Genomic DNA, 13,103 nt, shown 5'->3' on the forward strand with positions numbered 1-13,103 from the left:
CTATTCTAATAATATTTACCAGTAATTATTAGAATAGGTTAGGTTAGGTTAGAACGTACAGTACATCCCCATTGTTTCCCTTCTTCTATTTGCTGGAATCGGAGACGAGCCGCCATCTTGGAACCATAAGTAACATTAACCATTTTTAAAACATAATTCTTCGAGAAACTTTATATATAGAAATACAGAAAATGTCATAAATAATTAAATATAACTTTATAACTTTTAATAAGAATATAAAATTTTTATGAAAAAGAATAAATTTAGGTTAATATTTATCGATAAAGATGTTCAGTCATGCATTAGAATTTAATTCATAAAATTTTCTTTTCTTACATATTCCTATTATTTAAGATACGAAAATTATACGCAAACAATTAATATATTTTTCTTTACATTAGAAATTATATAAATATAAATAAACTTTGCTGTTTTATAAAAAAAACGAAACGTTTTGAATGTAATTATAACTTTGATGGCACCTTGAAATATGTAAATGTAACCTTGTCCCGCTTTCTAATGTCCTTCAATTTAATTGTTTATATTATTTAATTAATAAGTTATTAACTATATTATAATGTATAGTTTAAAACTTTTATATTCGACGAAAGTGATAATTCGAATAAATATATTAAATGGTTTTTAACATAAGTTTTATGTTATAAATTAGTTTCAAGGATATTCGGAGAGTTATACATGTTTTAAGAATTGTTTCTGAATCAATTTCTCAGAATAGAGCTTCGATTTAATCGGTTTTGCATGTAATTTTAAATATAGTTTATCCAGGAAAAATCCGTTTTATTTACTTTAATTACTTTTTAATGTTTCAGTTCGTTTAACATTTTCTTGGCAAAGTGTATTCGATTTGTATTAGTTGTCAGAAGGGCCTCACTTCCTTGGGATTAGTCTGCCAATTCTGACGATTGACCTTTGATACGACCTACATAGATTTGGAAAGAGTCTAGACTTGAAAAATTCTTTTCTCTATAATTTTGAAGATGTGTCTGTAATTTTTGGATCTTTAATTGTCTTGGGCGATTACGTATAGATTTAAAAATTATTAATTACTGTATATGCAATCGTTAAATTCGATAATAGAATAAGAATAATTTATTTCTGATTTATAAAATATTAATAAACTGATTATTTGAAGAATAGAAGCGTAAAATAGATCTGTTATAGTTATTGTAATTCTATGCTTTAAATGATTATTATCATACTTAGAAATTCCAAATGTTAGTGATAACAAATGTCCGAGAAATGCTGGTTATCTGAGAAATGCTTGTTAGACTCAAGGGAATTGTTACAGTTGTTTCGGTAATCGGAAGTCCAAAATAAAGTTCAAGATCCATTGCATCTAAGTTTTAACTGATACATTTCGAATGAAATAGGCAGACATATACTTAGTAAAACTGTGTTAATCATATAAAGAATATGATTTAAGATATTATGAATATAAAGCTCAGTAAAACTGTAGGTTTGTTATTGATTTATAACAAGTTTTATGAATTTCTTTTGAAATATTAGCGAGGTTGAAGCCGAAGTTTTAAACGCGAAAACGTGTACGTCGGACGTTGGCGCCGCTTTCATATAAGCCTAGAAGTTTGACAATGGCGTTTGGAATGTCGAGCATGATTCCACCGACTTTCCAAACGCCATTGTCAAACTTCTAGGCTTACAGGAAAGCGGCGCCCAACGTCCGACGTACACGTTTTCGCGTTTAAAACTTCGGCTTTAACCTCGCTATTTCTTCTTATTAACTTAGAATGAAAAGTCTGATTTAAACAGGCTTCCAGTCACAGGGAAATCATCATAATGATTTAAAGATTACAATCTAAAAAAAAAAGAACTTTTAATTTGAAAAGCCTAGATCTAGAAACAACGTTTTTAATCTTATAAATGATCAATTATCGATCAGAAATTCTTAATTGCGAGAATGAATGAGGACAAAAATCTATATTGTGTCAGAACAAACTAAATTCTTGTTGTATAGTAGTGCATGAACTTCAATTCGAAATTTTCAGCAGTTATATTACGACGTGATTCAGAACTTAGTTATTTCTCTTTTCAAATATACATAGATATTAGAGATCATCCTACGCTATTTTCGTGTCTATTTAATAACATGTTCTGGATTTCAAAACGGGTATTCTTTAACGTGTGTAATAAAATTTTCTTTGCAATTATCGACTGTGATTAAAAATGTATTTATTTTCTAAACTTGAACTACGAGGAAAATTAAAAGCGAGGAATAGACGGTGTTATAGAAAGAAAGCTTTTCAAGATCAATGTTGGTATATATCTTCGAGGGTCGTCTACACGAAAATAACTATCATAACATATAAGTCTAATTAAATTGGAAAAAATATATAGCAGGAGTTGTTGAACTGGTTTCTCTTGCACCAGAGCAACAGGTTAAGATTTTGCCAGACTGAATATTTCATATAAAAATAAATATTTAACTGATGTAAAGATTAGTCATCAACTTAAGTAATTGTTATATTAGTTTTTTTTGTGTGTGTGTGTGTGTGTATGAATAGAAAACTTAATGGTATTTTCCGGTTATTTATATAAAAATCATCAAAAAAAAAACATGAAAAAGTTAATAAAATGAATTAACAATATTAAGTTTCATAAGAAACGATTTAATTACTTATGTTCTTAATAATTTTTCCCCAAACGCATCCAACTAGAAACATTCCTTATTGTCCTTTCTAATATTGCAAAACTGTTAAATTCTCCACCCTTTGTAACAATAATAGGCGGATTCACGGCCTAAAATTGTTTCTCAGATTAAAAAGTTTGACAAAAAAATATTGTTGTGGGCGAAAAATTTCATTCAGTAACAGATTTGGGTGATCCCGATTCAAATCTCTCTAGAACATCTGCAAATAGGATACTTTTTCCCGTAGAGCCGAACATAGAACTCGAGCAGGTTCGTACGATTATTGTAATTTTTAATCGCTTAACGAAATATATAAAAATACTAAACAAAATCAAAGATGTTTCGATTAAAAATATTATATAAAAGATGATCCGAAAGTATTTTTAGCATTTCTGGTATTTAAAATAAGCTGAAAAACATAATGGCATTCCGAATTGGTTCACACACACACTATTGATGGTACCATATATACACTTTTATCAGTACAAAACAAGACTTTCCCACAAATGAGATAAGAATCTGTAATAAAAGGTTACAGTTTAAAAGCACGAAATTTTACCACGAAATATTTAACAGTTTACAAAATCACGTATCGTAATGTAGTTTGCATTGGGAAATTTGGCTGTATTTACACATTATTGCAATCTTTTGGATTACAGAAAACACAAAAGAAAAATAACTGACAAAACTTAAATCATCAACATTGATGACGTCAGAGCACAAGTTCTCCTTGTGGTGTGGTTGCATCGTGTTTGCCCTTGGCATCTTACCTACACAATGTCACGTTTGTAGTTAAACACAAGAAAAGATTCGCAGAAGTAGTAAGTATCAAAAGCTAAATATCAAATCTCATCCACTCTGTATTTTAATGAGATTTATTTACTTTTAGGTTCTATACATTCGTAGATGGTAAATATATTCAGTTTGTTGTAACGACCTTAAAATTAAAAGAAAATTATTATTATTATTTTCTTTTTTTTAATTTTTTCCCTTCGCCTGATAGAGATTAAGCATCAACGAAAAATGTTTTCACTTTATAAAAAATGAATCATTTCCGAGGAAATTAGCCGAACAAATGTTAAAGGATGGCAAAACATTTTTTGTTTGATTATTTAAAATTTATTTGCGATCAGAACTTGATTTAATAATTTATAATTAAGTAGCATCAAGGTCAAGGTAGAAAGTGATGTAACAGGTTAAATATCACAGTACTGTATATTGTTAGGAATTCAATATTTTTGGATCATATTCAAGAAATATTTATACCGAAAGAAGAAATTTGTCATCTTAATATTCTTACGAAATATTCCTACATTTTTTAATATATATATAAAAAAAAAAAACACTAGGAAATTTTATATAACCTATAATTATTTAACTCTTGTTATATACAAAATTGGAAAACTCGATAAATAAATGCTACTACAAACTCTCACGATAAGTGAATGGCATTTTTTTCAACTCGATCGACGAAGCGTTAAGAACTTTCACATCCGATTGCCTACATAACCACTTCATGCTCTAATAACTATTAGCATTATACAATAACACGACATTAACATCAAATTCGAAACTTACTTTCTCTTCTCACAACGATTTGGTATCATCTCTATCCTGGAATGAAAAACGTGGATTATAAAGTAGACCTATTTAATCTAAAATTGTACCGTCCCTCGGATAAAATGAATGAAACTGTGTTCTAGTTTTCCATCTTCATCCTCTATGTCCGTCGATAGGAATTAATATTAAACATTCTCCGTTACGGACGTATATGTAACTACTACTGTATACAAATATATATGTACTGTACTGTACACCTTTATCGTATCGTAGGCTAACTTAAGGGATATTTTTGCTTATAAGTTGATTATGTTAATTGTTTTTGGCTTTCGTGCATGCTGTTTATTGTTGGTGAGTAAAAGGATGTTTGCGATGCGCTTTGTGTTTTTTTATAGAAGTTTCTTGTGTTTTTTTTAACGTTTATATTTTTTATAACCTTTTTTTTACAGATATAACAAGTAAAAATTGTCTTTGGGTTAATGCATGAGATGATAAAAATGAAAAGACTGGCGAAGCAGTTATATGTAATGTGTTTCACCATAGTTGTAGTTAAAGGTAAGGTAGTAATTATTTAATAAAGAGTAAAACATAAAATAGTTACTGTATCTTAAAGATTATGTTTACGGTCTTCTTGGCTTAATTATATTCTTAGAAAGATTGCATCGAGCGTAATTAAATGGGGGAGGATTAAAAAATTAGCATGGCCTCTCAATGAAAAAAAAATCATTAGGAAGGCTGCACTGCTTTTGTAATTTAATTATAGTTTAGGTTATCCAGGCTAATCTATGGTTTAAAATGAATTTTAAATTATAAAAACAAGACCCAATCCTATGTGGATTCGTAATTATACAACGAAAGCTCACTTTAAAATTTTATTGTTTGTATATAGAAGAGAATCTTTACGAGGTTGATGTAACTTTGTAAGGTGTGTTAATTAATTTACGTAATTTATAAAATACCGAGAAACGAAAAAAAAAAGAGAGGCTTTCTTTCAGATGCCAATGAACTAAGACGTGGTCAGAATTCGTATATTGGAATCCCTGTTTTTTAAACCGGTCAGTTGCCTGCGTGTGTTAACGACCTTTAGGTCATCACTCTTAACCTAACGACCTACACGCTACATCACCCTAGCAAATTTACATCTATGATGAAGCAGCTTAGAAGGCGAATACCTAAATTATACATCGGTAACTTTTTAAAGTCGGTACATAACGACATTCGACGAAACGCGCCATGGTTTTCTTTTTTAGTTTTTGCTCCCTGTTGGGCTCTTGAACTTATAAGCAAATTGCATAACTTCGGTACAATTGATGAATCATTTTTTTTTAGTTATAATCTTTTAAATGCCAAGTTATTCTCTAACTGCAATGTATAATTATCAATCCGATGAAATTATATCCAGTTCGATGATTTATCTTACTACCATTAACACTGTTCTCAATGACAGTATTACCCAGTCGGTGATAATTATTATATTATTGCACTCTTTTATTTCCATTGACTCGATTCTTTGTATAATTATTAATCAAAAGTAAAAGGAATTTTGTATTAGAGGTGTGTAACTTTTCTTTCTTCGTGACATCCGTTTGGCGGTCGCTGATATAATCAAAAATAGGACAAACAGAAACAAAAAAGGAACTGTGTTGTAATTTTCCTATGTTGTTGGTCTTATTGTGTGTAATGAAAGTCACAAAACTAGTTTATTTTTATCACTACTCATCTAATACTAGAAATTACAATGAATCTGTAGCAGTCATGAATTACTGGGTGACCGTATAGGCTAAAACCTTGTATTAAGAGCTATCTGGTGAAACCCATGTTAAAGGCTATCTCATTTTATTCCAGTTTTATATAAACAGTAAATGGAGTCAGGTCTTTTCAATAAAAATTGACCAAATTTAATATATTTTATCTATGTCTTGATAATTTTGAAAGAACTGTTTGACATACAGTATATAAAAGATGGATATTTCTAAATTGGCATAGATTTTTTTTTCATTTTGAGTTGAGTACTGCAACAGCCTTCACACTTGACGTGTGATGTTAGAGATGAACAATGCTTTTATAGGCTAGTAGACATATAAGTTTTACTGGAATGGTTTTATATTTTCAAAAGAACAAAGAAACTGATGTTATATTTTCCAGAATTTTCAATATTGTATTTGCTGAATGTACATACTTTTCCAGAAAGTCGCCTTAAAATGAATTTATTGATCAGTTTTTGGAATTCTGTTTTATGAGGTTGTAATTCTTATTAATTGGATATAAAATTTTAAAAAAATAAGATAAAATTCGTGTTAAAAATGAGAATACATTCTTAGTAAAAATAACAAGGAATTGAAAATGTATTTATTTATTTTATTCAAAAATTTTGACAATTTAAAGAATAATCAAGTTAATTAAAACTTTATGTGAAAGCAAAACAGAAAAAGCTGTAAGAAATACTATAAAATAAAGATAATAACTTTATATAATCTAACTTTACATCTGCATTATAGAATTACATTTTATATATTATTATAGCATATAGTTATATTAATATATGCTTAAAGTATTTAAGAACAAAATTATAATAAAACTATGTAGTACATATATTAGAAATACTTAAAAATTTTAAATGCTATTCACATATACTGTATGTAAAATTCATTTATTTTTCTGTTTTAATAGCTATGCCAAATATGGAAGATACACCTTTGGGTGTAAATACATTTTATGCTGGAGGAGAATTACTTGTCGAATGTGTAGTTCGACATATAGATAATTACACGGTAAGAACGTGTTTTTCAATTTTTATTTTAAGTGATATATATTTTACATAAGTAGCAATTTAATATTGAATAATAATTCTTAGATGTATACTATATTATATATATTTTTAAATCTTGCAGGTTTTAATACCATTTTTTTCTTATTAACACCATTGGTATATTTATAAAACATGTCAATACTTATTAATATATAATTTTAGCTAATCTCTAATGAGTTGTATTGTAAATATAGTAAATATGCATTTAGATTTCTTTTCAGCAATCTACAATCTAATAGCAATTTGTTATTAACATTTTTTTATAAACATAATACTTGAATATATATTAAATTAAAAAGTTTTAATATATAAAATAAAGAATGATTACAATAAATTATCCCTTTCATTATTTATAAATTCAGATAATTACTATACTAACCAATCTTACTTAAACCAAATAACCGGAGCAAAAATGTTCTACTAATTCGAACGTTTTCGACGCCCCTTCTGGGCTCTTTGGGCTTTTACGTAAATCCGTTGCAAGCCGTTCATTCAATTTTTTGAATTTTGAAATTAGAAATTCAAAAAATTCTGAAAGAGATTAGACTTAAGAATTGGCAGCTTCCCGATTGTCCAGCTTTTCGTGAACAAGTTATGCTGTCAATTTTAAAAGATATTTTCTTAAAGTTCAATTATGTATGAGACAACCTATTATTTACAGTAAAGTGTATTCCACCACAAAATCCTCAGAACTTATTCAAATTTTAATGCTCGAGAGATGTAACTAAAATTAAAAAATTACATACTAACTTGAAAGATAAGAAAAACTAATCTTCTAGCATAGCCACTGAGAGTTTATATGGGATCCAAGAGATAAATAAATGGCAAAAAGGCCACACTATTATTTACTTTTTTGAACAAATGAAATGTGTAGAATATTTATTAATGAAAAGTAATCTTAAAGATTATGTTTTTGTTAGTAAAAATAACATTAATTTACAGGAGTAAGTTTCTCTGAACCTGGGATAAAATTTCCAGCTTTCCCTCCCTCTTAATGGTCCTGCTTGCTAGAATGCCTTCGAGTAGTGTGTTCCAGCTGCAAAAAAAAAAAAAAAAAATTCAATTGGATAATTAATACTTGAGTAAGAATGAAAGATCAAAATTTTAACAAAAATTATAAAAATGCATATAGAGATAACATAGATATTTTCTACTATGTTTAAAATTAATTAATTTAAAGAATAGAATACAATGAACTATATTTAAAATATAACAAAAAAAAAATCTGTTTTAATGGAGCTCACTGGCATAACAGCTTCTCAAAAACTTTTGAGTAACCAAGTTCATCATCAAGAGATATTGCTGTATTTTAAAGAATCTGGAGTTTTTTTACATTATTTTTACCGGTTAATGTTACCTTAGGTAGCCAAGATGGCAAGTCATCTCTAATTCCAGCAAGGAAACAGTGGGATGCATGTTCTAACCTAACCTAACTTATTCTAATAATTTTGTTGCTAACAATTATGATAATTTATTAGAATAGGTTAGGTTAGGTTAGAACGTGCGTCCCATTGTTTCCTTGCTGGAATTAGAGATGAGCCGCCATCTTGGCTACCTAAGGTAACATTAACCTTTTTACCATAGTCAAAATATTTAAAATGCAAAAACTTTGTATTCAAATGTATAATTAATGTGCATTTTAAAGGTCAAGTCTAAAACAATAATACTAGAAATAATAGTAGTCAGTAAAAAATTATTATTAGTACTAGTAAATTAAAATAATTCTTTTGTGTATTTACTAATTGCTTATATTTAAAGGATCATACTGATAAATCTCCTTTTTAATTTTAATAAACATTTTTTATAATCTTTTTATACTATTCTAATATTTCTTCAAATATTTTGCATCTTTTATACTATATCTTAATCCCATATCTCTATTATAAACACTTTACTAAAATATTCTCTGTTGTAATAATTTAACTGTGTTACTTATGCTATTATACGCAATATTAATTGCCTTTTGTTGCTCCTGTAAAATTTGATTCTAGATGCTTACAAGTTTTCATGTGTCAACAATATGTAAAATATGGAAATTGGTTCCAGCTCAATGAAAATAGGCCATGAAAATTTTTAAATACAAGTTTTTATATGATTATTAATGAAATATAACAATAAAAGATAAAAAGAATAGAGTATTCTATAATATTTATATAATTTTAGTTAATTATAAACAAAATGATAGAATAGTTATAGAAAACAAAATTTGGTTAATGTTACCTTACGTGCTAAGATAGCAGCTCGTCTCTGATTCCGGCAATGAAACAGTGGGACGCACGTTCTAACCTAACCTAACCTATTTGTAGGCCGGATGGCCGAGCGGTCAAGGTGGCAGCCACCGCTCTGGGGGACCCGGGATCGAATCCGAACGGGTCGAATAATCCCCAGGAATTTTTCAGGGGGTGGTCCGTTTGGATATGTCGGGCCCCGTCCTTCACTACCCGGTCGCCCAGGCCGCCAAACCCATAATGGGCCTACTAAAAGAGGCCCTCTTAGTGCCCACAGGGCAGAAAGAGTTAAAAAAAAAAACCTAACCTATTCTAATAAATTACCATAATTATTAGCAACCAAATTATTAGAATAGGTTAGGTTAGGTTAGAATGTGCATCCCACTGTTTCCTTGTTGGAATCAGAACGAGCTGCCATCTTGACACCTAAGGTAACATTAACCCAAAATTTAAAAAGACATTTAAACTAAAAGTAAGGGTTTACTGACAAATATGTATTTATTGTCTTTTTGAACATTTATCAACATAAATGAAATGTCTTATTTTTGTTTAAATCTTCACATACATGTTTGTAACACACCATTTCTATCATGGCATGTTATTCATATCTGACAAATTTACATGTTTTGATTAACATCCATAATTTATTGCTTCACAATTTCTATAGCTTAAAAGATATAATCAAATTCCTCAAGAGTTAACTCCACATGCACATTATCTGGTTCTTTGGCATAATTATAAGTTTCTTCAAATGCATTTTGTTGATTTAAAAAAATCATTATCAGTCAAATTTTCTGACTGCAAATTGAACAATATCATTATTTTCTAGTTTATGAAAACTAAATTCTCTTCCAATATTTGTTATTTCTTCAGAATCACTACTATTTGTGTAATGAACAAAATGTGCTTTCACTTTCTTCACATTGCTTGAAGTTACTTATTGTCAAGTATGATAAATATTTATATTTTATTTCTGATGCTATAATTTCTCCAGAACTCTTTTAAGGGAAGTGCATTATCTCCTGCTGCTGTAGTAATTGCTCAAATAATTTTTTAATGTAGTAACCCTTAAAATGTAACAATAATCTTTTGATCCATAGGCCGAAACAAAGATGAGTTTGGTAGCAAAAAAATGACTTGCATTTTCATGTAATAAACCAAATGACCTAGAGCATTTCTAAAATCTTATTGATCTTACAGCAGCCAAGCTGTTGTCTTTACAATATTTTTTAACAACTGAGTAGAAATAGCTTGAGAGCCAGTCATTAAATACAGTTTGAATTATCCATGCTTTTTGGCAAAGAACTGGAAGTAATCTATGGTTGTAGCCAGGGGTGATATTCAGCGGGTTCGCACAGGTTCGGCCGAACCCGTTGTTAAAATTTTCAGTTTTCCGAACCTTGTTAAACACACGGAACATTTCTCAGTGGTTTTGTTTTTTTTTTTTTTTTAATATATTAAAATATACGTATTATACTCTGTAATACTACTAAACTAGAGCCTTATACCCCGTTCGCACCGAGCATTTCAATCTAGATTGTGAGCAAGGTCGGAGACTATGCCTTGGTGCGATCTCTCTTGACCGTTTCAATCTCGACCGAAACGAGGTTTAATCGCGATCGATTCAAGAGAGTTCTTGAAACTAGATTCAGTCATAAGAGAGATCCCACAATCTCACGCGCGCAGATAATACAAGATGGCTGTGGAACACGTGTTGGGCTATGGACAGCGAAATAAAAAGGATATTGTATTTTCGAGAGATGATGATATCTGTCTATTATCAGCAGTGCCATTCGGGGTGAAAAATTTCTCTGCCTAAAAAAAAAAGAAGAAAAAAAAAAAGGTCGACAGCGACAGCACTAATATACTATTGTTACCTGGTCTTTGCCCAGGGCTTGTTACGTTCCAAATATGCCACTGATTATTAGATATATCGCAAGAAAAGGTATTGTATTTATTTCTAGCCAAAACTTCCATTTCGTTTGTCGGTGATTGTCAGGGAAAAATTTTCTGCTAGCGAACCCTTTGTTAACTATTTCGAATATCACCACTGGTTGTAGCCTTTCAGAGTAGGAGAATTTGGAGACCAATTAACAAGCAGCAGTTTCAATCTAAAATTACCTCCCAATAAAAGCATTATACAATATTTAGACACTTTAAATCCAGATTCGTTTTTTTTCTCTTAGAAATTTACAGAATTAGAAGGTTCTAGAAAAAACATTCTATAAGACATTGTTTTACAAAATAAGCTGGCTTCATACATATTAAATATTTGTTGATAAATGTTGATCAGTTAGCTATTTACTTGAATTATTTCTTTTTAAATGTCAGATCATTTAGATACTATATTCTCATCTGCATCAACTGCCTCACAAGTAATTTTAACATCATGTAATTGAACTCAATTTTTAAATTGATCAGATCAATCAACACTTGCATTATACATTTATTCTATATTTTCTAATACTACATTATTTTTTTATTGTCTTAAACAAATAAACATTGCACACAACTAATATCCAGCAATAAGAAATTACAAGAAAGCAAACATTTTTAACCATGTTTAACAGGCATCATCAAGCTTTATACATGGTTTTACCAGCCAAATATTAGAGTTAGTCTGACAATGCCCATTAAACATGGTTAAAAACATTTACTTTCTTGTAATTTCTTCTTGCTATACGTGCAGTGTTTATCAACATATTCCCAGTTTTGAGTAGTTAAGTCTTAAATAAATTTAAAGCTTTTGTCTGAATGTCTGCTTTGCTAGAAAATACATTTTGTATTGCAATCTTCGGTTAATGTTACCTATGGTAGCCAAGATGGCGACGGGGAAATTCTAGAGGCCGACGGGGAAATTCTAGACCGCGGTGGGGAAATTTTTTCACTCTCCGTTCGAGATTGCGACCGCGATTACGTCATGATTTCGTCATCAACTGAAGATATCCGTAGAGGGCGCTTTGATTCTTCGAATTGCGTGTTATCGGAATTATGCAAATTTTTCCTCCGAGTATGAGTGGGCGTCTTGTCGTGCCGAGAGATTTCGTTGGGTTTTTCTTACTTCTGGAATTTTTCTATTACGAGGTAATTTGTAATGTTCTTAATTTTATTTGCGAATTTAGGCTGTTGGAAAAGTTGTTTATATTGAAAAGTAGGCTAAGCGTTTTCTGTGATTTTTGGAATAGATATTTCGCAACCGAGTCATGGCGGATTGTGATTTAGAATCGGACGGATTTTGGAAACAGTGTACTGGACGACGTTTTTATCAGTTAATCGAAGCGGAGTATTCCGAGTTGGGATTAGACGAAAGAATTGATGGCGGACTGAAATTCGCCGTGAAATTAGGCCTCCAACACGCCGAGGAAGTTTGCGAGGAATGCGGCCAAACATGCAAATTGATTTATCGCAGCGACCGGAATTCTTGCGCGATGCGTTGCCGAAAATGCAGGCGGAATAGTTCGGCTTTCGATGGAACGTTCAAAGGGAAATGCGGCAATGTTTCGTGGGCCAAGCTGTTGGCATTCATATGGCACTATATTGGTTTGGAGTGCACGACGAGTAATTCGGCAATTTCCTCGGGCGTTTCTAAAAAGGCAGGAATAGACTGGGCTAACCACGTACGTTTCGTTATGTTAGTGTCCTTACACAATCTGACATCGTTTAAAATAGGAGGCGTCGGCAAAACAGTGGAAATAGACGAAACAGTGATATGTAAACGAAAATACGAGAAAGGAAGAAAGATGAAAAGCACTAAATGGGTCGTCGGAGGTTTGTGCCGGGAGGACAAGACTTGTTTTATATGCCAGGTTAATGACAGATCTGAAATAACTCTCAATTGGAT

At 30.5% G+C, this 13,103-nt stretch overlaps 1 protein-coding gene across 4 annotated transcripts in view; it reads left to right on the top strand.

Moving 5' to 3' along the window:
- Window positions 1-13,103, top strand: part of LOC136972151 (Ig-like and fibronectin type-III domain-containing protein 2) — a 38,802-nt gene that overhangs the window by 2,021 nt on the left and 23,678 nt on the right. For 2 of the 4 annotated variants that reach the window (XM_067266705.1, XM_067266704.1), the window contains exons 2-3: window positions 4,675-4,780; window positions 6,896-6,996. In XM_067266705.1, the coding sequence (XP_067122806.1) occupies window positions 4,705-4,780; window positions 6,896-6,996 (177 nt within the window). In that variant the 5' untranslated portion in view covers window positions 4,675-4,704. Of the gene's footprint in view, window positions 1-3,235; window positions 3,487-3,554; window positions 3,575-4,674; window positions 4,781-6,895; window positions 6,997-13,103 lie in introns of those variants that run through there. The other 2 variants (XM_067266706.1, XM_067266708.1) reach the window with 2 other exon arrangements.

Source organism: Centruroides vittatus, unplaced genomic scaffold, assembly GCF_030686945.1.
Source record: "Centruroides vittatus isolate TY-2023 unplaced genomic scaffold, ASM3068694v2 contig_2818, whole genome shotgun sequence".
Lineage (NCBI taxonomy): Eukaryota > Metazoa > Arthropoda > Arachnida > Scorpiones > Buthidae > Centruroides > Centruroides vittatus.